The sequence below is a fragment of the Nannochloropsis gaditana genome (genome assembly GCF_000240725.1).
Source record: "Nannochloropsis gaditana CCMP526 unplaced genomic scaffold scaffold053, whole genome shotgun sequence".
Taxonomy (NCBI): Eukaryota; class Eustigmatophyceae; order Eustigmatales; family Monodopsidaceae; genus Microchloropsis; species Microchloropsis gaditana.
The window spans coordinates 47,508-72,044 of NW_005803900.1; the positions used below are offsets into that span (position 1 = coordinate 47,508).

General features: G+C 56.9%; 3 protein-coding genes across 3 annotated transcripts; all 3 read right to left on the reverse strand.

The window, feature by feature from the left end:
* Nucleotides 1-7,200: 7,200 nt before the first annotated feature.
* On the reverse strand, nucleotides 7,201-8,551 carry NGA_2049000 (uncharacterized protein; the record flags this gene model as incomplete). Its single annotated transcript, XM_005856020.1, has 1 exon — nucleotides 7,201-8,551. A coding segment is annotated over one exon (1,351 nt), but the record flags the coding sequence as incomplete, so codon positions are not given.
* Nucleotides 8,552-8,782: 231 nt separating this feature from the next.
* NGA_2109900 (cationic amino acid transporter) lies at nucleotides 8,783-10,845 on the reverse strand (the record flags this gene model as incomplete). The annotated part of the gene is made up of 1 exon (XM_005856023.1): nucleotides 8,783-10,845. A coding segment is annotated over one exon (1,822 nt), but the record flags the coding sequence as incomplete, so codon positions are not given.
* A 7,450-nt stretch (nucleotides 10,846-18,295) lies between these two features.
* Nucleotides 18,296-19,507, reverse strand: NGA_2014500 (sentrin-specific protease 7; the record flags this gene model as incomplete). The annotated part of the gene is made up of 1 exon (XM_005856018.1): nucleotides 18,296-19,507. A coding segment is annotated over one exon (1,212 nt), but the record flags the coding sequence as incomplete, so codon positions are not given.
* Nucleotides 19,508-24,537: the final 5,030 nt, after the last annotated feature.

Consider the following 24,537-nt stretch of genomic DNA (forward strand, 5'->3'; position numbering starts at 1 on the left):
CCTTGCGGTGACGCGGTGATCTGGCCCATCGCGGGAGGCCTCTCGTTGCTAGATAAGAAATAACGGAGTTGCGATGGATGCAGATACCCTCTTCGTTTCCCACCCAGGAACGTGCGTGCCGCAAGCCTGATCGCTACGCTACGGGGGACTCGGCCACCCTCCCTTCTGGCCGGACGCGCCGGCGACCGGGTCCCTCCAGCTCGGGTGTCCCTACCACGACCGACCCTTCTTCCCTGCCCGCCCCCGTTCCCCCGCCTGGTCGTCTCATTTTTCTAGAAGGTGGAGGCGTTCCCAGAATGTCCGAGCCAGTCGGGCCCTGGACCACGGTGATTTCCCTGCCAGCACGGTGCAAGCTCTTGCGGCCAGCCACCGGCGAAGCTATCCCAACGCCCCGGGCACTCGGAGGGCCGATACCTCCAATTGTCTCCTCACCCCGGCGTCCCCTTTTTTCCGCGCGACCAAAACCACCATTCATAAAGCCTCCGCAAGACCCGCCTTCCTGACTTGTCCTCTCCCTGGTCCGGCTCCCTTTCTCTTCCTGACTCGGCTCCCTTTGGCGCTTCGGACAAAAGCGTCCCATCGGCCCCCGTGTGATGATGGACGGGGCGGGCGCCTGTGGCTGGGAGGGTTCAGGGCGCGTCGAATGAAGCCTCGATTCTCGGGAAAGCTCGCTGACCGCATGTGGCCGAGCGCACCCGGGGAGCGTGGGGGCGGAGTGCTGCTGCTGCTGCCGAGAGAGGAGGGGCCGCCGTGACAGTTGGTTGGGCTTGTGGAAGCTGTTGATCCGCGACAAGTAGTGGCTGGGGCGAGGCCGTAGACTCTCCCGCATGGCCTGTTGCAGGACACTGCTGCCGGAGGGAGAGGAGGGGGGAGGCGTGGGCGGCCGTGAAGGCGCCTCGCCGGAAATCATGCTCTTCGCAGGTCCCACGGGCATCGTGGCGGCTGCTTTCGTCCTATCGACTGGAACCTCCCGCCTCTTGTTGTAGGCGGAGACAAAGCCAGAAGCTGCCGCTTTGTCGCGACGGAGGCACCGAAACACAGGACCCTTGGGCTTGGGTGAGACCCCTTTGGCCACGCTCCTGGTGGTGGCAGCCGCTGCCCCTGCTGCTGCTTCGGCCAAAAAATCCGCCGACAGCAGTTCCTCGCACTCCAACGAGGTGTAGAGGGCCAGTATGTCCTGAGGGTGGCTGGCGCGAAAGGGTTTAAGGAAAGCTGCGGCCAGGAACTCGTGAAAATTGGAGTCAAGCACGCGCGTTGCCTGCATGCCGTGGGGGCACGCCTCCTCTCCATCCACGTCTTGCTCCAGCCCCTCTTGCGCCCCGCCCCCCATATCGCCCATGCAGTAGCCAGAAGCGTGGGGGCAAGGCCTCTCGGCCCGCCTGTCTTGATCGGGGGTTTCCGTTGACACGCCGCGCCCGACAGGGGCGTTATGGGGTGTGCCCTTGTTTGGATGCAGGAGAGGATCGCCTCCGGCTTGCCGGAACCCCCTCATTCCTTCAGCGCCTAGGGCAAAGGTTTGACGCAGCTGTAGGTATGCCAGGAAGTGATGCACGTCCTTGAGCAGGGAAGTAGGCAAGGGAGGGCGAATGCAGGAGGAAGCTGAGGGTCGCCTGGTGCCCAGAAGACCCATTGTACCCATCACGAAACGCAACATCGCCTGCAATTGGAGTTCACGAATTCGTAGCAAATCCATCGGAAGGGATCGCTTGCGTCGATTTACGGCAAGGCCTTTTTCGGTTGTCTCCACTTGAAACTTCCATAGACCTCGAGCTGTCCCACCACAGGCGTAGTCCTCTTGCAACGCGCCAATATCCACGAGTATCTTGTCTTGAAGTGCTTTGCGCAATCTGTGTAGGTTTAAATGGCGCCTCGTAGCGATATATTTGTTTTTATCAAATCCTGTAATGAGGTCTGCGCCGACAGAGCTTTGGGAAGGCGAGACATATACTGCCTCCGTTCCTAAATAGTCGCCGATCAACGCACGAAAGTCCTGCGTGGCGGCATCAACCAACCTTTGGCCCCCTTCTTGCAAGGCTTCAGACATCATACCTCGCAAAACTTGGCAGAGGGCATCGGCGTTCGTGATGGGACATTCTGGGAGGAAGGCCGGCATCTGAAAGCGCGGGTAAAGCCTGTGTTGAGCCGCAAGTGACGAACGGCACAGTTTCAATGACCTGAAGCCTGACTTGCTTGAAGGCGAAAATTGATGACACCAAGAAGTTGCACGATTTGAGTGTTTTTAATGAGCATAATTACCAGGTAGGCAGCATACGCTTGTGCGAAAGCCTTCCCCTCCAGGGTCGCCGCCCTCATCGCCAAGTCCCGTGTTCGTCGTTCGGAAAGACCCTTGTCGGCGGGGAGGAGATGGATTGCACGACGGCAAAGGAGGTTTAATCAGGTGCAACGACATGAGCATATACCCTATACACGAAGTTCGGTTTGTTGTGAAAGAAAAAGTCGTCCTCCAACGAATTGATGCTTGTTAGCAGGCACCGAGCAAAGAGAGGCCTCGGGCCTTCAAAGATGATTCTCTATTAATTTATTCCAGACCCTCCAGAAACATACTTCACTTCATGGTCGATTGGCTCCTGTACAAACCTCACCGTGCCTGCTCAAGAACCGTCCTTGATTCTTTCGTTTCAAGCTCAAGCTATCATTTCCTCTCTGTCCCTGTCTCCTAGTCCTTTGCATCCTCGATACCCGATGCCCCGATAGAGAATTGAGTCTCAGCTTCCGGTAAGGTTGGCGAATCGTAAATCTGACAAATTCGATTTTCTCCCCTGCCTTTTCTTAAGCGCAGGCGTGTATGTGACGCGTGAGCGATAATGTTACCTCCGATTGGCTTTGTTTGGTCTTTTGCAAAGCTCATGCCATCAGGATTTGCCACCACCTGGTTTGTCAGCACGACTGCAACGCCAAACTCCTCGGACATTCTTGTCAACTGTCGCAAAAATTGCGCCAGCTGCATTTGCCGCTCTGATAGCTCCCCTCGCCCGCAGTAGTCCGTGCGAAACAGAGCCGTAGCCGAGTCCACCACAACCAGAGCGTAGCGATCTTCTGACATCATCGCCGACGCCATTTTCAAAAGATCCATTTGCTGCTCTGAATTGTGGGCGCGAGCGAAAGCCACGTTGTCCAAGACGGTATCGACATCTAATCCAAATCGCTCCGCAATGGCCACCAAGCGCTGTGGGCGAAAAGTCCCCTCGGTGTCGATGTACATTGCTTTTCCTTCTCCCCCGCCTTGGTCCATGGGAAGCTGACTCGTCACACAAAGGGTATGGCAAAGCTGCGTCTTTCCTGTGCGAAACTCGCCAAAAATTTCTGTCAATGACCCTGTCTCCACTCCTCCGCCTAGGAGAGCGTCAAGATCCTTCGATCCTGTTGACAATTGTATCAGATCTTTGCGAGTCTCCAGCTGTTGTGCGGCCGTCAAGAAACCCATGGGAACCAGCTTGTAAGCTATTTCCTTAATTTTTTGAGCTTTCTGGTCAGAAATGCCTTTGATGTCCGTGAGCTTGCGAAGTGTTGCATGAGTGATCGATTCGACTGTACAATACCCTGCTTCCATAAGTTTTGTAAGGTCTGTGCGATTCACACCGTGATGCTCAAGCTCGGTAATGTGACGAAAATTCACCACCACCTGAAAGATAGAAGGAAACGTGTATGCATGGTAAATGTTCAAATATTCCTACATCGAAATGCAGTCCAAAAACGATGCCGCCCTTTTTCCTAGCATGATTTTGCGATTCATAACCGCGGATGATGAATTTGAACACATTCTATCTTCACCCCAAGAAACAATCCACGTACCTCGTGCTCTCCTACTCCAGACGTTTGCTCGATCGTCGCATGCTGCTGCATTTCCGCCACTGCTGCTGCCATGATAGAGTACGCTTCAAGTTTACCACCGGATGTACTGTTGCGGTTGTCGTTTGAGTGTGAGCGAATGCTGAAGAGAAATGATGGCAGCATCAGAACCTCACTCTCCTAAGGAGTGACAAACAATCAGGATGCCAGGCAATTGAACGCAGACATAAAAGGACTCAAATGGCATTCCGAGCAACCAATACAATGCTATTAATTCGTGTAATGTGTACGAGCATCGGATATGGTCGCAGACATAGTAGAACGGGAGACGAGAATAATGAGGTATGCGGAACGTGATGCAGGCGCCAGGGGCTTTGGAGTCGGCGGTGAAAGCTTCCTCCGCGACCTGTCACACTGCCCTTTTGCCATGAAAGTGTCACGGAAAGGCAAATAGGGTCAACACACACTCTCATCCGTGTGACCACAAGGCAAATCATGCGCGAGGGTTCAGCGGTGACTCGGCGACCGACATTCAATTCATATGCACGCTTTCCCGCGTCACACCTCCGGCGTTGCTGCTGCTGCGGCTTGTTCCAAGTGAGGGAGGGGGTGCCCTACAACACACGCCAATATGTCCAATTAGAGCGGTGTAATGGACCACTTTTGCATGCACCGTCTCGCTCATCAAATGATTACCTCATGTTATGCCACAGGTTAGCCCTATAGCCGGATATGGGTACATTTAGAGGCGAAAGCGCCTTAGCCGCAGGATGCAGCAAGACGCAGGAGGGCAGAAGCACGACAAAGACCTCGCGTCCCACCCATCCCCACAAAATTTCCAAAATCATGCTTCTTCTTCTGATACTCGCAGCTATGACATTGACCGCGACACATGCAAGGTCGGCGACAGAGGTGGGAGGGAGTGGCGCGACACCCTCGAGCCCAACCACCTCTGGGAGGAAACGTGCGTTGCTCAGCAGTAAGGTAAAAGGAATGGTCCCAGCTTTCTTTTATGATGCTTGGGCGCATATGATTACTTCACATATTGATGTTTAAATTAGAATTGCTCACAGGAAGGGAGCATTGTATCTTTTTTTGGTCGTACACGTGCGTAGTGGAGCAATAGATGACACGAATGTGGTCAAGAGGTTGAATTTAGGAAATCAAATCAAAATGGGTTGTAAGGATTCTGGCGTGCTTATGCCGAGACGTGCACACAATTATCATTCATGAAATAGAAGAACGAACCCCAAGACGATGAAGCGAAGCCCACCCCCACCCGCAAGTCCAAAATGAGCCGCATGGCAGGGTCCCCGTCGGCGCGGAGGAAGCGAGCGCCGAGAGGCAAACAGGACTTTGCCACGCTTTCTTCCTCTAGGTCCTCCACCGCGAGTTTAGAGGATGACCCGGACGTGATCCCTTTCCTGGCCAGCACGCGCTTCAAGCGAGGGGAGGCGTTGACGTCGCAGGGAGGCGGTGGTCTCCTCTTCACTCTGGCGAGACGCGCGGGAAAGGCCTTAGTCGGGTCCTCTGCCTTCCGTTTCGTGGCGGAGGAGAAGATCTTTGAGACTGTCGCAGGCATGCTCGCCTACCGCATTGCCTTTCAATGGAGCAAGGACTCGACGGCCACGCGGAAAGCCCGCTTGCTCTTCACCCTCTATGTCTGCCTGTATCTGGGCGCGCTCCTGTACTCGCGGCAGCAGGCCATCGCACAGCAAGACGCGCGCACGCTCAAGGTAGCCGCGGTGCCCGCCGTTCTTTCCTCCCTCCTGGATATGGCGAAGAAGATGAAGAAAGGGGAGAGCCCGGGGGGATTGCCGGGGCTGGCGGGCCTGGCGAGGCCGCAGGAGAAGGAGATGACCTTCCGCGACTACGACTTGGGCCAGATCAAGGCAGCCTTGGACCGATTCTCGCTCTTCTTGGTGGGGATGACCTTCCTGCACTTCAAGATGAAGAACACGTACATGATCATGTACTGGGGGTAGGTGGCGGCCTCCCTCCTCCTCGTCCTCTCTCTCCCCATCGCTGGCTCTCTCTGTGCCCCTTTGCCCCGCACATGTCTTTCCCCCTCCTTTCTGCTCATTACCACATGCCCCCCTCCCCCTCCGGGTCTTGGTTGTCAACACCCTGCCGCCCCCCCTTCCTCCCCCCCGCCCTCCAGCTTGCTCGGGCCCCTCATGCTGGTCCGGGAGCCGCTGTTTCAAGTGCATGTCTTCGGGATGGGGGAGACGGGCATCAGAGAGAGACCCTTCGGGCCCAAGGAGGAGCCGGAGGCGGTGGAGGAGGGCGAGGGGGAGGAAGGAGGGGAGGAAGGGGCGGAGGCCGCGAAGGAGGCGAGGAGGGAAGATGATGTCGGTGCAAGGGGGCTGGAAGAGGCACAGGAGAAGGTGGAGGGGGAGGAAGAGGTGGAGGGGGAGGGAGAGGTGGAGGAGGAGGAAGGGGAAGAAGAGGGCGAGGGAGACGAAGTGGAGGGGGGAGAGGAGGTGGCGGAGGAAGAGGAGGTGGAGGAGGAGGTGGAGGAGGAGATGGTGGTAGAGGTGGAGGAGGAAGAGGAGGGGGAGGAGGAGGTGGAGGAAGAGGAGGAGGTGGAGGAGGAGGAGGAAGAGGGGGAGGAAAGTTGGGACGAAGAGGAAGAGGAAGAAGGATGGGAGGAGAAAGAAGAGAGGGAGGATGAGGAGGATGAGGAGGAGTCGTCGGGAGTCGAGGCTGACACGGAGGAAGCCGCGGTTGAGGGGGAGGGGGAGAGCCCGGCAGAGAGAGGGGGGGCTGCGGAGGCCCACATGGGGGAAATTGCCAGCGACCACGCGCAGGACGAGCACCCGGCAGCCTTTGAAGTGCCTACACTGGAGGATGACGTACACCCCTCTCCGGCCAAGGGGACGGCGGCGCTGACACCTTCGGACTTCCAGGTGGCGCGCGAGGAGGGGGAGGAGGGGGGAAAGGAGGGTAGGGAGTAGGAAGCAGGGAGGCGGCCAGGGAGTGATCCGGGTGGGGCCACGGGCAAGATGTGTATACAGTAAAGAAAGATTGCTGGCACGCAGCGGGGTCTGACGGAGGGGCCGGGAGGGGAGATAACGCCAATGCCGTTGCTTTGCCTTGATGATACTACAATACCCGCGTCCTAACGCACCAATCCACATCCTGAACCCCCTTTCCGTACACCTGCTCCTTTTTCGCACGCCTACCCTCCCTCAACCACAACTCCCCTCCCTCGTCCCCTCCTCAGACCGAGGGGACCGCCCCCTCCAGAAGCGCCACACAGTCCCCGACTGTTGCTCCCCCGCTTTCCATCCGCTGCTTCAATCGCTCTAGCAAGGCGCTGTGACTCCGCAACAAACGTTTGGCTTCTTCGTACGCCCATGGCAGGAGCACCTCCTCCTCCCTCCCTTCCTGCCCCCTCGCTTCCCCCCGCCCCATGAAAACTTGGAGTAAGGCCCTGGCCTGGCGGGCGTCCGAGGCCATCAACTGGGCGTAGTTCGCCTCCTCCACCGCCACGGGCGCGAGCAGGTACACCAGGAGTCTGTTCAGCCCGGCCGTGGACGAGAGGGTCTCTGCGAAGGCCGGCACCTGGGCAGTCATCCTCACCGCCTCCATCACGTTGGGCGAGAAGCAGAAGCAGGGCAGCCCCAGGAGGTAGGCGCTCAGAAAGGTCGCGGCTTGCACGTGGGCGTCCCGTTCCGGGTCTCGAAGGAAGAGCCGGTTGATCCCGGCCAGAGCCAGCGTCAGCTCTTGCCCTTTTCGCTGCGTCAGGTCCCAGACTCCCATCACGGCGGCTCCCCCCAACACCACCGAGGCCGCCGTGGTATCCGCGTGGAGGAGAGGCCCGACGGCCTCTACTGATAAAGCACCCCCTACGACAGTCAGGGCCGCTACACCTGCAGCCAATTCACTGGTGCGGGCGTCCGAGGGCACGGGTGAGAGGTCGTACCTGTCTGATGCTGCCCTGAGGGGGGGAGGAGGGTTTAGGGTTCCGACGCTCCGGGCAAAAGCGCGTGACACTCCATTCCGACGCGCCAGAAGCAGGCATTCCTGGATCACATTCAAATCCCGAGAAAGCGAAGCAGCGTCGATCAGGGCCGCGAAGCTTTTGAGCGTGATGCGCATGTCCTTGTCCGTCATCTCTTCCACCAGCTTGTAAAGGGGGGTAAACGCCTCCGATGTCGACCGGGAATTCCCTCCCATGCCTCTTCCTTTCTTTCCCAGCAACTGGACCAGACTCGATGCCCGACTTTGAAGTAGGATATTGTATTTCTCATCATCTGACAAATTATCCATCAATTCATCGTATTGCGAGGATGATGGGCCGGGAAGAGCCAAAGGAAGGGAGGTTGGACGCAACGGCTTCTTCTGCATTTCGATCTCTGCCTCCTGTTGTCTTGGTGGAGTAAAATGTCGCGATATTTTTCTTGCGCTTGGGCGTAAGGGAAGGAAGCTAGCAGGGCGGTGTGCGGGAGAGGCTGGGATGGGGACGGGGAGGTAGAAAGCCACGACTGGAGGACGACCAATGATGCCAAAGAAACCTAGCACGGCGAGCCGCCACGTTGAAGTACGAGATCCTGGTCTTTTCGATATGGAAGGTGTACCGGTACATCGGAAATCCCCAGGCATTGTGTAGCTTGCCTTTTTGCACGGGGCAACAAGTGTATCTGGTGCCGCTGGGACAGCAAGCCTTCTGTCGGGAGTATCGAGGAAGGAAAGCTGTGCCTCGACTTCCTGAAAATACCGGCAAGGGCGGTGAACTAGCATGTGAACAGAAATGTTGGGATTGATGTGAGGCTCGCATGTGTCGTGGCAGAGCAGCAAATTAGGATAAATTGCCTTGGTCATCCGCTCGCGGCTGAGGAGCTGAAGCGTCTACATCCGGGTATGCAGGCCCAGCGGGTTACGCACCCGAAAAGTGCCAGCGACATGCTGTTTGGAGGACACTACGGCGCCTTCGACTGATGGAAAGTAAAATTAGAATTCTACAGGCTATCTTATTTGCATGTTGTCATAGTGCTTTTAAGTCGTTGCTCCCCTGTAAATGAAGTTACGTTATAGTTGCCTATAGGCAAGCACAGGCAGTAGGTGCCTCTGAGTTATGTACCATCATATGCTCTACACACTTGTAATGATTATCAGTTTATGTCACCTGTTATCCTCTCATCTTATCGCTTAAGATGACCTTTACCGTACTTTGTGCCTTATACTTGAGTCTCCTGTCGCTCTCTGCTCTACGAGTCGGTCGTTACCATCGCCACCCCCGTCTCAGCCCCCCGCCCTTCGTTTAAAGTATTCCCATCGTCATGTTCGCGATTTGGTAGAATTGTGCGCTCCATCACCTTTTGAGAATTCTCGAGTCCCCACACGAAATATATGATCCATCCTATCGCCATCCACACCATCAGCCGGTAAATGGTGTGAGTGCTTGAAGTGCAAATTAGAAGAAAACTGATCGATGCGCCAAGACCTGGAATCAACCACGGTCCGAAAGGTACCTGGAACTTGCGCTCTAGATTCGGACGCCGATACCGCAGCACGGAGACACCTATACAGACGAGAACAAAAGCGAAAAGGGTGCCGACCGAGGTCAACTCGCTCAACACTTCGATGGGCAAGATCCCTGCGCACAGCGCACAGAGGGCCCCAGTGATGATGGTGGTGACCCAGGGTGTCTTATATCTGGGGTGGACCTTGGCGGCAAACGCAGGCACGAAGCCGTCAACGGCCATGGCGTAGAAGATGCGGGGCTGACTCATGAGGGAGACAAGGATGACCGAGGTGAGACCGGCGATAGCGCCAATGTTGATGACCATCTCCAACCACTCGTACCCCTCGATGCCCTCCACGGCATAGGATATGGGGTGGGCGATGCCCTTGAACTCGTAGTAGGGGAGAAGGCCGGTGGCAATGAGCGCGACCAGGATGTAGAGCGTGGTGCAGATCGCCAGCGAAGAAAGGGTGCCAATAGGGAGGTCGCGCTCGGGCTTCTTGCACTCCTGCGCGCAGCAGCTGACGCTATCGAAGCCGATGTAGGAGAAAAAGACAACGGAAGCCCCTTGGAAGATACCGCTGATGCCGTAGCGCCCGAAAGTGCCCTCGTTGGGCGGGACGAAGGGCTCCCAGTTCGACCGGTCCACGTGCGGGCCCATGGCGCAAATGAAAATAACAATCACCGAGAGCTTGATCGCGACGATGACAGCGTTGATCCGCGCGCTCTCCTTGATCCCGAAGACGAGCAGCCCCGTCATCACGAGCGCGATGGCCATAGCTGGCAGGTCCACGTAGTCGCCGGTCACATAGAAGGCTTCCCGGTGCACGTCCCAGCCCACTGGACTCCGGCTCCATTTCGTGGGCATGTCGTATCCGACCGAGGCCAGAAAGCTACGGAGGTATGCAGACCACCCCACACTGACAGTCGCGGCCCCTACCAGGTACTCCAGGCACAGGTCCCACCCAATAGTCCAGCCTACAAAGGAGCCCAGCGTCGCGTACGAATACGTGTAGGCAGAGCCCGCCACGGGAATGATCGAGGCCAGTTCGCTGTAGCACAGAGCCGCGAACATGGAGGCAATGCCTGCGATGACAAAGGATAGAACCACGGCAGGGCCCGCGTGGTTTGCGGCCGCCGTCCCGGTCAGGACGAAGATGCCCGTACCCACTATTTCTCCGACGCCGAGTAAAGTCAAATCGAAAGCTCCCAGCGTCCGATGTAATTCCGAGTTGGCCACTTGCTCCAACAAGGCATCCATGCATTTCGTTTTCAGCAACCGGCCGACGAAAGTTTTGATTTTGGGGCCACCCAAGCTATCGATGCAGCTACCCCCCGTGCTCCCGCCTGATAGAAGAGAGGTAGCGCTTTTTCGTGATGGGTAGTCCCTTACACTAACGCTGCTTCCAGTGTCAGCGCTGTCATTGCTTCCTGTTGCACTATGGTTGCCATCACCAGGTACACCTTGCGGTGTCGACGGCCCCATGAGGCCTGGAAAAACGATGTGTGGGAGTAGGGGTTTCTGTCGTGTAGATACCTCTCCCCTCGTCCGGCCTCCTGATTGTGGAGATAGTATGGCGTCCGTGTGAGCTAAGATGCTGTTCGCAGCTTTAATTTATCTTCTGAACTTTTCATGACTGAAAAATCCTTAGGATCTCAGAGAGGGCGTCACCGATCTCGGAAAATTAATTTCGCTCGCGTGCAGGCACGCGACCCAGCCAAAGACACGCATATGAAACAGTTGAGAGAGTCAAGATGCAAAACGGCGCCTCCATTCCATTAAAAATCAGTAAAAACGTGTCCCACTCCGCGTTTGAAACAAGACGTAAAGCATCGTAGGGCAACTCTCCATCCCAGAGCAGTCGTTGGCATTTTCACGGGACTTTACGCGGGATGCGGGCCATTTCGAAAAAGTTGCAGAACAAGCACCTCAAGGCGGCTTCCGGGTATCCTTCTTCTCCCTCACGCAGGGGAACGGAGGGGGAAGGACTGAGCGCTCGAAGGAAAGGTCGAGTAAACAGCTGTATGATTTCAAAAGTACACATTATAGTACAAATAACTGATCTGAAATGAATTGTTGTCATGGCTCTTTCTACGTGACCCTCAGTTGGCATATTCATCGAGCAGTAGTTTTTGTTTCCGTGTACAACGGGCGCTCATCTGTATGCGAAGCGCGGGTAATTTAAGGAGTAAAGGATTTCGGGTATCCCGACACAGTGAAAAATGGAGTGTCGTCCGCAAGTGCACCCATTCTTTCTCCGCAAATCAATGACGGGACGAAAAAACCAACTGCAGAACAAGATGAGCTCTGGTTGCGCGCCGTTAGGCGTCCAGCCTCTTCATGATGTTAAATCGTCACTACGTGTAGGCCTGTCTATTGATGGCAAATATCTTGATGTTTCTTCAACGTTACGATCAACCAGCCAAGACATATTTGCAACCTTCCTCTATACACCTCCGCTACAGCGCTTCGTCAAGCTCGGTCTTTTCCCTCTTTTCCCTGCGACCCGATACATGCATCCCTGACCATTCAAACGTATATACAAGCTTGTTCTCACGTTCGAATCGCCGCGCGCGCCAACAAAGGTGTAAGCGCGTGCTCCTCGTCAATGGCTCGCTCCCTCTTCCCAGCGGCCTCCAGGGCCTGCCCCAGCAAGGCGGCGCTCCCAGTCGGCGAGCCTTCCTCCCCCCCCCCGCTTTCACCCTCCTGGTCTGCCCCTGACAAGATAACATAGTCTTCCGCGACGAAGGAGTCCATGTCATACACGGCTTTCGCCTTCCTCCCTCCCCGGGACAGGCTCCACGACGACCACAACCCTTTCCGTGTCCGCCTGCCTTGCCGGGCCCCTGGCGGCGCCCGAAAGAAAGAGGCGTACGAGGGGGGGGGGATCGATGCATGTTCAAGGCCCAGGCGCGGTCCCGAACTGACGGACGACGTCAAGTGAGGCTTGGGCGCTGTCTTTACAGGCGGGTTGGGGAGAGAAATCACTTTCTCCATGCGCGCCAAGTGTGCCGCCTCCCACGCCCGGTCCTCCCTGTGCTCGGCGACGGCAGCCTCCAGCCTCCAGTCGGCCGCGTCCAGGTAGTAAGTGATCTCTTCCTCATCCGTGCATCGCGTGGCGTTGATGAACTGCTGACGCAGGACGGCCCTGGTAGGGCGCTGCCGATGTTTGAGGACGTGGCCCGCTGAGTCGCGTTTGAGCGGGATCTGCGGGAGAAAATGTGGGGCGTGAAAGGTGGTACGACAACTTAACAACGAGCGGTGAGAACGCGGACCGTGATTCCAAAAGGTGACTGTAGCATCACAGAGGGGCGACATCCAATATCTGTGACTCATGTATATGTAAATATACAACAACACAACACCGCCCGACATCGCACCTGCAGGGTCTGCAACATGTGGAATTGCTCCCCGCAGAAGTCGTTGAACATCCGAAGCTCAGCCGCAGTCACCTTGTAACGTAGACGAAGCCCCGCCATTGTGTCCGTCGGCAGTACAACGTGCGTCAGAAAAGCAGGTGCCGTGGCCCCCTCAACCTCATCCTCTCCGAGACCTGCCTCCTCCATCTCCTGCCCCACCGCATTTTCCCCTCCATCCGCTCCTCCTCCTTCCTCCGCATCCGCGACCTTGGCCTTCATTGTCTTTTCCACCAGCTCCCAACGGGTCGCGTAGCGTGTCCTGACGCCCTGACCTTGAGCCCCATCAAGTACTTCAACTACTTCAGCATTCTTTCCTCGGTCATGGTCGGCTGCATTGTTGCCAACCCTGTGACCCGCAGCAATTTTTCCCTCGCCTTCGACAGGAAACCCTAAATCCACTTCGAAACCAACCGGACTCCCGTCGTCTTCCACCGAGACACGCGTCTTCCGCCACATCAGCCCCTCAGGAGGTGGAGGCAACGGCTTGAGCATTTCCTCAAAGTCTTGATACTTTGTACCATCGTGACGCTGACGGCGCCAGGGCAAAAGACCGCCTTCCGCCATAACTCACTGCGCACCAAGATTCGGAGTCTAATTGCATGAGACACACAGTGGTTAGTGACCGTGATTCGATCAAAATTGAATGCGGTACGTGCTATGTAAGTGACGCACGTAGTAATCGCCTTCCGCAAGAGGAGACGAGTATCTCTCCCTCCCTCTCCGCCCTTGCATCAAATATGGCATGCGTACGCCCATGGAGTGACAAACTGGTGTGGACGTCGTTTCTCGAAGGACAACCAATCATCAGCTTTGCAAGTGCTGAAATGGGGCCGTCTGACTTTCCCTCCTACCCGTTCCTCCCGGCCCCCACGACCCTCTCCCTGACCTCCCCTCTCATGCACGCAGACTACATAGTATCACTGCGCCTACCTCACTACAGCTTCGTCATTACGACGACATGCCCAAACGTAAAAAGCAAAAAAGTGGCTCTGGCTGGGATGCATTGCCGTGGTCGACCGTGCCGGTAAGCAGACATGTCAAAGGGCTTACATCATGTTGGGGATCAGACGGAAGGGCGCGGGAGCATCGAGAGAAAGGCATTTCCCCCTCGAATCTTGATCATTTTATGTAGGGCTCCTGCATGCGAGAGAAAGAGAAATGTGCATTGTGGCGTCGCAACGTCCCCTTCCTTGCCTGGACATGGTTCCCCCTGTTCTTTGACCTCCTTGTATCTTGTGTGCCAATCTCCCGACCCGTCCAGGTGGAGGACGGGGGCCTGGGCGAAGTCGACGACTGCTTTGCCTTTACCATAGAGGAGGTAGATGGGAGTCAGTATGTTATGGAGAAAGATGCTACAGGGGGTTACAGCGTGAAAGGGGTGGGAAGCGGGCAAACCAGCGTGATGAGGCAGGCGGAACGAGGGAAGAAGCGGGGGAGAAGGCAGGACAATGTAACGGAGTCGACAAAGAATGTGACGCCACGTATGAAAACGGGAAGCACCTCGGATGAGACTAGTAAGGACGTGGAAGAGAGGGAGGTGCTCGAAATCAAGTACGAGAACGCGAGGATGGGGGAACCGGGGAAGCCTCCGGAGACGGCAGCCGATCGGGGTGGAATTGTTGACGGGGCGTGGGCTGGCGGCGAGGCGAAGTCCAGCATTTTCGTGGAAGGTTCTAAGAAATCAAAAACGCGCAAAGGCGAAGCGGCTGCTGCGGATGCAGGAGCAGCGGCGGTGCCCCATGCCCCGACCGAGCTGTCCTCCCCTTCCCCCCCGAACCCCCTCCCTGACCTGCGGGCCCAGCTGCCTCTGTGGGCCCCTCAGGCCCTGGATGGCGTGGAACTACACCCACTGCTCCTGTACAATCTCCAACGGCAGGGCTTCGTCGCCCCCACCCCAATCCAGCGCCTGGCCCTCCCGCAGGTCGTGACCCGTGGCGGGAAGGATGTGTTGGGGGCCGCCGAGACGGGCTCGGGCAAGACCTTGGCGTACGGACTGCCCATATTGAACTACCTGCTAAAGCAGCGGGAGAAGGCGGTGGAGGTGGAGGGCGGGAAAGAGGTGGGGGGTAGGGTCTCGGGGGCGCTTGCCGCCTTGGTCCTGTGCCCGACCCGGGAGCTGGCCTTGCAGGTGACCGGCCACCTGCAGGCGATGCTAAAGGGGGACACGGAGCCCGGGCGCGCCCGCATCAACGTGCAGGCCATCGTGGGTGGCTTGAGCGACGTGAAGCAGGCCCGGTTGCTGCGGCGGAGGCCGGAGGTGGTGGTGGCGACGGTGGGGCGGTGTTGGGAGATGATGAAGAGCTCGAACGAGAGGCATCTGAAGGAGCTGGGGCGGCTGCGCTTCCTTGTACTGGACGAAGCGGACCGCATGGTGGAGGAGGGGCACTTTCCCGAGATGGAATCGCTCTTGAAGCGTGTGGTAGAGCAGGGGAAGACTTACCAGCGGGACTACGACGCGCGGAGGCGGCTGTGGCGGGAGGAGGAGAAGAGGGAGCGGGAGCGGAAGCGCAGGGAAAGGGAGAGGGAAGAGTGCAAAGCACAGCAGGAGGAAGTTGTGAAACGAGAGCGAAAAGAGGAGGACGGATTACAGGAGGAGGAGGAGGAGGAGGAGGAAGAGGAGGAGGAAGAGGAGGAAGAGGAAGAGGAGAAGGAGGAGGAAAAGGAAGACCTGCTTGAGCCTGCGGAGGTGCCGACGAGATCGCTGGAGGACGTTGTGAAGGAGGCAAGGAGGCTGGGCCTGACAGGCCTGCATGGTTTGGAAGAGGAAGACAAAGAGCGAGCAGGGGGGGAGAGTAGTACTGAGGGCGATCCCGAGGGAGGAAGAGGAGAAGAAGACGATGGGTTGGATGGTGTGGAGAGCGGCGTGGGAGGACAGAGGCGCCGGGCCCAAAAGAAGCGCGCGGGGGAGGGGGAGGAGCCAGAGGTAGATGAGCCTGGTGAGGGAGGCGCGGGAGGAGGAGCGAGCGACAGGGCCGTCCGGCTTCGCCCCCTGCCTCCCCCGGTGACGCGACAGACATTGATCTTCAGTGCCACCTTGATCATGCCAGAGGAAACGCGGGGGAAAATGGGCGGGAAGAAAGCGCGTGGCCCCAAGAAAGGCAAGGGGCGGGGCGATGTGATCGAAAGGATCATGCGAGACGTAGGCATGCGTGGGAAACCCGCCGTCCTTGACCTCACCAGCGGCACCGGCGAGTCAAGGGAAAGTGGCAATCCAGCATCTTCGCATTCGGAGGGCCAGCTGGCCACTACACCCACCTTTGCCGCTTCCCTCGCTCCCTCTGGCACGCCGTCACGGCCTGGCAACACCGTGGCTCTCCCTGCGGGCTTGAAGCTTTGCCACGTCAAAAGCGTGGGCGCGCACAAGGACGCGTACCTGTACTACTTCCTCCGCCGTCACCCCGGTCGTACCATCGTCTTCACCAACAGCATCGACCAGACCCGCCGCCTCGCTCAGCTTCTCTCCCTTCTCAGGCTCCCCGCCCGCGCCCTCCACGCCAAAATGCAGCAGCGGGCCCGCCTGAAGAGCCTTGACTGCTTCCGAGCCCAGAGGCAGGCAGTGCTGGTGGCCACTGACGTGGCTGCTCGGGGGCTGGATATTCCCCTTGTCGAACACGTCATTCACTACGATATGCCTCGCTCCCTAGAAGTCTTTGTGCACCGCGCCGGTCGTACTGCGCGCGCGAATCGGGAGGGTTTGAGCTTCTCCATGGTCGCCCCCAGGGACGAGAAATTTCATGACGAGGTCTGTCGGGCCCTCTTCGCTTCCAGTCCGAGCCAGAGGCCGGAACACCCCAAGGAGGCAAGCGGAGGCTCCGGCGCGGGCATGCTCCCGTTTCCGGTGGACCTTCAGGAATTGAATGCAACGCGTGAACGGGTCCACCTGGCGGGCAAGATAGTCGGGCACGAGCAAGAGACTGGGCGGCAGCAGGCCACCCAGTCCTGGTTCTTGAAGCGGGCGAGAGAAGCGGATTTGGATCTGGACGAGGAGCTTCTGAACGAGAAAGAGCACGGGACAGAGAAAGAAAGGCAGCGATCCCGGCAGATGGAGATGGATCGGAAGCGCCTGAACGAGTTGTTGTCGCAGCCAATGGTGCAGCAACGGAGGAAATTCATCAATGTCGCGGACAGCCTGCAGGCCCTGGCCCAGACGGAAGAGTGCAAGGATGCGATAAAGGCCGTCTCACAGTCAGCACGCCCGAAAATAAGGAAAAGGACTGGATTGTGAGAAAGGGAGGAGAAAATTTTGACATATAAAGGATGAACACATCTTCGTCCAGACGACTTTACCTGAGCCAGAATGCAAATTATGGGAGAGAAGAGTGCAATGAATTTGCCGTGGATTTTTTGATGGCTCCCTCGTACATACTTCTACTTTATACATTTTGGCTTCCGGACACATTTTTTCTGTACAATTTGAGCTTTTCTGTCTCGAAGGTGGAGAGATTCCGTTTCCCCTCGTAGGACACTCCCGCACGCGCATACTTTTATGCTTCAAAAATTCCAACCCCGAAAGCACTATCTTACATCTCTTGCCATCCGTATAACATGTAGATTGCACCTTTTCCCAACATATCAGAATTTTGTAAATTGACAGGTGACTGGGCCCCTCATGCCTCCTTCATCCCCATCTTTGCCTTGTTACGTCTCTAAAACCTTGCCAGACAGTCCCTTCAAGAAATATACTTTACGCAGATAAAGAGGAGGAAAGATCGACAAAAGCCTCATCGTCACCATGGATCTTCCACAGTTCATTGCCTTGAACGCCTTCCAGCCTTCCTTGTTCAGCTCGAGCCTTCGCTCGTTGTAGGGGTGATTGTAACGCCGCAGCCTCAATGCGGGCCGCTCTCTTCTTCTCATTCCTTTTTCTCCTCTTCCTCATATTTTTCAATTTCCGCAGCTCGTCCGGTGATTTGGCCCCGAAAATTTGAAAGTCAAGGAGCTTTTTCTCCTCTGCTTCCACCTCCTCATCCTTCACGTCCTCGCCGTCCACTTGAAAGACCGACATAGACTCCGCCTCGCCCGGAGAGATCTTAAATGTGCCCAATGTCACACTGCCTTCTTTATTATAATCGACAGCGACAGCTACAGAAGCAGAAGGAGCCATCCGTGCACGTTGTGACGAGATGGACGAAGGAGAGGGATTCTGCGAGCCCGCGCCATTCCCAGTGCTCCTCTCCTCCTTCGACGTCAGCATTCTCTCGTTTGACCATGTGTCCGACGAAATGACAGGCGTACCCGACAAAGATGAGGGGGACGACCGAGGAGGCGAGGCAGGATGCTCGGCGGTAGTAGACAGGTTCGCGTCAATGCGCCTTGGTGCGTACGCATCCTCAACTGTCTCATCGTCATCCCCATCTTCCTCATCGTCGACCCCTCCCTCCTCTCCTTTTGCTTCCACGCATCGCTCTGGCGACCACTGCATCTCGACACTTGCATGATCCTGCCCATTATCATAACTCTCTTCTCTATCCTCGCCGCCATTTGCATCTTTCCCATCCCCTGTCTTGATATCCAACTCCTCGAGCTCCTCCATCTCCCGTTCCTCTTCCTTGCCCGTTATCATTTCCTCTTTCTTAATCACTTTTCCTGTACCTTCTCCCTTTTCTCCTTGCTCCCCATACTTCACCTCCAATTCTTGAAAGCGTGCTTGCAACGTTTTTCGCAGGCCGTCAACGTCCTCTTGACTGAAGACGTCCGCCCTGATAAAATCCCGCAATCGACATGCCAGAGCTCGCTTGGTCCAACGCGCTAGGGTAGGAAGGACGTCTGCGAGCATCATCTCGCCGTACTTCAAAATGAACACGCCGCAGTCACAGCTGTTGTCCTGTGTTGGCACCCGTGGTTTGATGACTGGGAAAGTCTCCTTGCTCAAGAAAGGCGAAGGTCCATCGCCTGGTGCTTTTCGACGCTTCCATTCCACCTTCAGGTAGTTCAAGAGCGCCGTGTGGATTTTATCCGCCCGGTGCGCGCTCAACGAGTCCATGAACACCAGGCAAGGCCTGCTTCCCACGTCCACAACATCTTTTCTGCCATCTTCCACGTCGGTTTTTCCATCACGTCCCCTGTCCAAACCCTGTTCCTCGCCACTGCCCCTTCTTCCTTCCCATCTCGCACTCTTTCCTCCTGTCTCCGGCTTCTCCTCCATTTCATGCGACGATTCCATACTCCCCACCCCGAGTTCATCCGCGGCCAGCACGTCGCCTATGGTCAAGTCCAGGCTATCCCCTTCTTCCTGAGGGCACCGATCGCCCTCCTTCTCCTCCTTGCTTTGAGAGGAATCCCCACTCCAAGGCTCACCAACATCCATCGCACCATGTTTTGTCTGGTCTTTGCTCTCCCTCCCCACGACGTGTTCCCCCTGTCGCCCTCCCGCCGCTCTCGCCTCCACTAAGAGCCCAGATCCTGAGTCAGCGGCTGACTGTGGCCTTGTCGACAGCCACTTTTTCTTTTTTCGGCCAAGACTTACGACCACTGGCGGATCCCCTGGCTCCTGACTCTCTTGCACTCCCACGTCCACAACGCGATCACCTCCCTCTCCTTCCCCCCACCTATCCAAATGTTTCTCCTTCAACCACGACGCGTTCTCCCCTTCCATCGTGGCCGACTTGCGAAGGCGCTTGCGTTTCGATTTTTTGTGCACAGGCGTCTCGATCGGAGCTTTCCCCTCGTCATCAGCTGTTAATGGCTCGGTCGCGGGATCCACAAGAGATTGAACCCGATCAAGATTGCAGAGAACGGCCAGGCTCCAGTGCAAGGCCTCGTTGATAGGGACAAGCACCATTTTCTTACTGAACAGGTCCACATTCTTCGTCCAGCGCTGCACCAGGCTGTGCGCTGCCTCGTATTTTTCCTCCTCTCGGCGCTGGCGCTCCTTGGCCTGTATCTCCTGTCGAGTTGGCGCTTTCGTGACGGGCGATGGCGAATCGGGGGAGAAGGAGAAGGCTAGTAACGGGTCCCAACCCTCTTCAGTGGCGGCTTCCTTTTCCACCCGTCCCTTGGGCCCGGCCTTCTTCAAAAGCTCAATGTCATCCCGGTCATCCTCATCCCTCGGCGCCCTAACCTCCGACATGGGGGTGTGAATATCCTTCTCCCCCGCCCTCTCCGTCCCCTGCGTCTTTCCAGTCGCCACGATTTGCTCTTTTCCCATCGTGGACCCATCCTCCTTCATGTTGTCCTTGCTTCCCTTTTTCTGCGTGGCGCTTTTGAAGTAGAGCGATGACCGCTTTATGGCTCGTGTGATGGAGGATGTTTCCGTCAATTTTGAATAAAAATGCGTCGAGAAAATATGCACGTCTCGCAGCCCTTTCCGCTTCTCGTCTGCCAGCCCAACGTCTTCTACACACCCAACGCCGCAGTGCACGAGCCACTTGAAATGGAAGTCAATGACGTTATCATTCAGAAACTCCCCTTCTTCGAGCCTCACTCGGTCTAGGGACGTCAAAGCGACCCGGTCAGGCGCCTCGGGGTGCAACGGGAATTTGAACAACAACCGGGCTTCCTCTTCCCCTACCAGAGGACCTCCTCCCGCGCCCAGGTGCTCGTAGAGGCCTGCCTTGGCCGAGTCTCGGGTGCTCCGCCGAGTCGACCGACGAAGCCACGCCTTCTTCTCTACTGCCTCGCCGCCCCCCCGGCCCTCGCCGAGCCCCTCCGCGCCGCTTCCCTCTTGCAAGCCTTCTCGCACTCCGGTCAAGAGCTCTGCCGCGCTGTTTGTTCCCTGGGCCTCGTGGATGCGCGCGATCATGCTCGTGACCTCCGGACGTGCCCAATCTTTCGGGTGTGGGAAGAACCGAAACGCCGCGAGCGAGTGGGACGACCCCTGTTCTTCCACCCTGTGGAATAATGCGCGAAGGGACGCCTGGTTCTCGTGGCGGGCTCTGGCCTCTGGTTGGTGCATGGAGGTACCCGTACTCATCGGATCGAGCTGCAAGACATAGAGCCGGTGCTTATCCTCTGGGAGGGCTTGACCTCCTGCACGGGCTGTCTTTCCGCTCCCTTTGCCGACGGCTTTGCTCTCGGCGAGCAGGAGCAGGTAGCAGTCATTCAGTTCCGCAAGAGGGCCGTAGGCATGGAAGGCGGACAGGTTCCGGAAAGGGATGGAGAGCTCGCCGTGCAGGGCGGGGGCTGCGAGGTAAGAAAGCGAACAAGTGATAAGGTCCGTCATCCTGCCAAAGGCTGGCTCGGACTTCTTTCTGGTCATGCACACTTACCGGGCACGTTCCTCGGGCCCCAAGCCAAACGAATTCTCTTTTCGCGAAGAGACACGGCTATGCAGCATCCAAACAGGGGCCTGCGTGGGAGACAAGGCGGGCGCGGGACGCCGGGCATCGATCAAGAGGGTCGTGAGCGGAGGGGTCGGCCCGTCGTGGGTAGGTACAGACAAGGCCTCAAGTTCCCCACGACCAGGTACCCAGACAAGTCATGCTCACCGTGCGTCCCACACCGGTCCGAGAGCCACCGCGCCGTCTGGCCCCTCTGTCAGGCCCTCTGAGCCCTCCAGCCAATCTGATGTGGGACGTGGGGGAGTATGCGGGGATGAAAGCGATGTTAGTGCTCCTTCCCGCCCCCGCACGTCTGTCCTATATCAGGACGATCCCTCCTCTCACGCTTGCAACACCTCCCTCGTTTGCAGACCGAGGCTATCGGGGATACCCCCCTTGCCCCCCCCTCACCTGCCGACGCCTCCCCCCTGAACACCACCTCGGCCGTAAACATGGGGTCGCCGAGCGAGAGCGCGGTCTCCTCGCCCCTTCCTGTCTCTGCAGGCACACGTGGACCCGAGTCCTGGGACCCATGCCGTCTCTCATGGCTCTCCTCCTCCTCCGAGACCAAGTCGATCGTCCCTCCGCCTACCTCCACCCGAGGGCCCACGACCGTCTTTCCCGCCCTTTTCGCCGCTTTGCCTGCCCCAGCCTTCCCCCGTGGGTGCTGATGCCGCTTGGGCGACTTGGCGAACATACCCTCCCCTTTCTTGACCGTGCGAGAGCTCTCTTTCCCCAAGACCGACAGCGAGAAGCCTCGCGGCTCCTCCACCTCTTCTTCGCGCCACAGATCCTGACCGAAGGCCACCTCACTCAGCCCCATCAACCGCTGCCCGTATGTCTTCCGCGTATGACCACAGTCTCTCCGTCTTGACGACTCAGGTTCCCGCTTCTCGCCCTGAACGCTGGGACCGCGTGGGACCAGGCTGCGAAACATCGCCGCCGCGCCCGCCGGGTCGGCTACCTGCCTCACAGGCGGGGCGCGAGCAGCCGACGAAACCGGGTACGGGGCCTGGAATGTATTTCGTTCATCTGAAGGCGGTCTCGGAGACGCTCGTGCAGCTTGGATGCCCCCGTCCGCTTTCTTCGAAGGGGGATGGAACAATGATAGTAGTAAGGAGGATGAAGCATGAGGAGCAATGAGCGAGCGCAAGTCCAAAGGACAAGAGCGAGTCTGCACCGCTTACATGCCCTGGTCAATCAACACGGATTTCAATGCTCTGTTCGTCGCCTGGACTTACCACCGAGCTTCCGCTCCCTTTCCCCGAACCGGCACCAGAGCTCGAGCTAGAAGGCGAAAAGGCCGGAGCCCGTCCTCCACCGCAATGCCGCAGGTCATCACTTGTGCTGGTCGCCGTGGGGCTACTATAAGAATCGAACGTAAAATTGTCATTCAAATTTGTACCACTGCGTGCAAGCGAAACGTCGTTCGCACTTCTTGGTCCTCCTCCTCCTTTTCCTCCTCCATCTCCCCCTCCTCCTCTACCTCCTCCTCCTCCTCCCCCTCCATTCCTCACTGCTCCCAAACCGACACCAATTTTGTTGTAGCTATAACTGCCATAACGGCCAGCGCTTGTCAGCTTGGAGCGAAAGAGGTCCGTTTCTTGCCCCACTCGCGCGGTCAGGCCGTGACGTTTCTTTTTCGTTTGACGAGAGCTGTCGTGCCCGCCCCACTGCCTTGCTGATTCGTGGTAGCCGTGGCCAGCGTCCGATGAAGGATTGGGCCTAGGACCTCTATGCATTCCTACGCAATCCACTGGCCACCTTGAAGTGTACTGCTTATGCTTGCGGCGGTACTAAAGAAGAGGGAGGAATCCCAGAGGGAGGAGCAGCCCCCTTCGACGAATGCACCGTGGCTAATCCGCCTTCCTGAAAGCCATGAACCCCATAAAACGGCTCCCTGTAATTCGTGACAATAAAGAGGGAGAATCAACTCGTTAGGTGCAACGTATTTCTGGCAAGTTTGCGTGGCCGGTGTGGCAGGCGTGACCGGACTTGCGCCTCGCAGCAGTGGAGTCGTCGATCAGAGCTTGTGGTGACAAGAACAACCGCCTTCTCGTTCCTGATGAATTTCCTCCCTGCTCACATGCACATAGCAGACGCAAACACCGACTGCAGAGCTCACTTTCCGCTTGTTGTGGTACAGTTGTGTCGCCATGTCGACGGTAAGTGTTCCTTTCCTTTTTATATGGACAAATTTATTGCACTTCTTTGTTCCAAGGGTAGCGCTGGTCCGAAGGCAGCGTTTTATCAGTTTACTTTCCTCTGAGTGGCGATCTATAGTTTGCCACACACATTTCCATCTTAGTAGGTATAGAAGGCTTGTACTTTGTTTTAAGTGCACGTATTTTCTAACCGTAATACGCTGTGCGGCCTTTCATGCGGAAAATGACTCCCCGTTGCCGTTCTACTGTAGGCGCTCTCCATACTTGGAGTTGCTGGTTTCATGGAAGCTGTGGCTACGCCCTTGGGGCTTTGGACACCGGCAACATTCTGTTTGGTTGTACAATGGCTCGCCTTTATTCCTGCATACTTTTGGAGGACGGAGATGTTTTACGACCTGACAGGAAGCCTCACGTTCCTCGCTACCATGTTCCTGAACCTGTATCACGGGCCTTGGCCCCCACACCCACGGCAGCAAATGGCTTCTTTTTTCATTATGGTGTGGGCATTCCGCCTAGGTTATTTCCTGTTCACCCGCATCTTGCAACATGGAAAAGACTCGCGTTTTGATACAGTGAAACATGAGCCGTTGCGCTTTCTGCAATACTGGACCGTGCAAGGCCTGTGGGTTTTCCTGACTTGCTTGCCAGTGCTCATATGTAGCACGAAAAAGGATTCAAACATGCGAAACCCCGACTGGCCCGTGCCGTCCGATTTGATAGGCATGCTGGTCTTCTCACTCGGCCTGGGCCTCGAAATGCTGGCTGACTTCCAGAAGTTCCAGTGGCAAAACGACTGGCAACACCGGGACGATTTCATTAACATAGGATTATGGCGGTACTCCCGGCATCCCAATTACGCGGGGGAGATAGTGCTGCACTGTGGGGTCCTTCTCCTTGCCTCAGGCTCGTATGATCGGCCGGTGGAATGGGGACTTGCACTCCTGGGGCCTGGCTTTATCACCACCTTGCTCTACGGAATCAGCCTGCCCATGGTGGAGCGAAAGGCAAACATCCGCTGGAAAGACAACACCTCGTACAAGACATACATGCAAAAGACCCCGGCGATTTTCCCGTTTCCTAAATGGTCGTGAGTGGAGGATGTCGAAAGAGGAAGCGAAGGCGTGCCCGGAGCGACCGGAGGGAGTCTTGGCGAGAGGAACACAGACATGCAAAGACACTGTCTAAAAACGTGAAGAGCACGAAAATAGTGAAAAATGAAGGGCAACAAGCTGTACATAAAAAATAGGCCATGGTTGACCCAATTTGTAGTCACCGTACCCCGCGCTTAACGGGCTCGAAGGTCGATCCAACCTGATCACATGCCAATGCTGTTACGAGCAATATATTGGTATGGCGTTTAAGATCGACGTGTCTTTTTCGTTGCAATGAAGACATGAAGTCGGCAATAGACTGG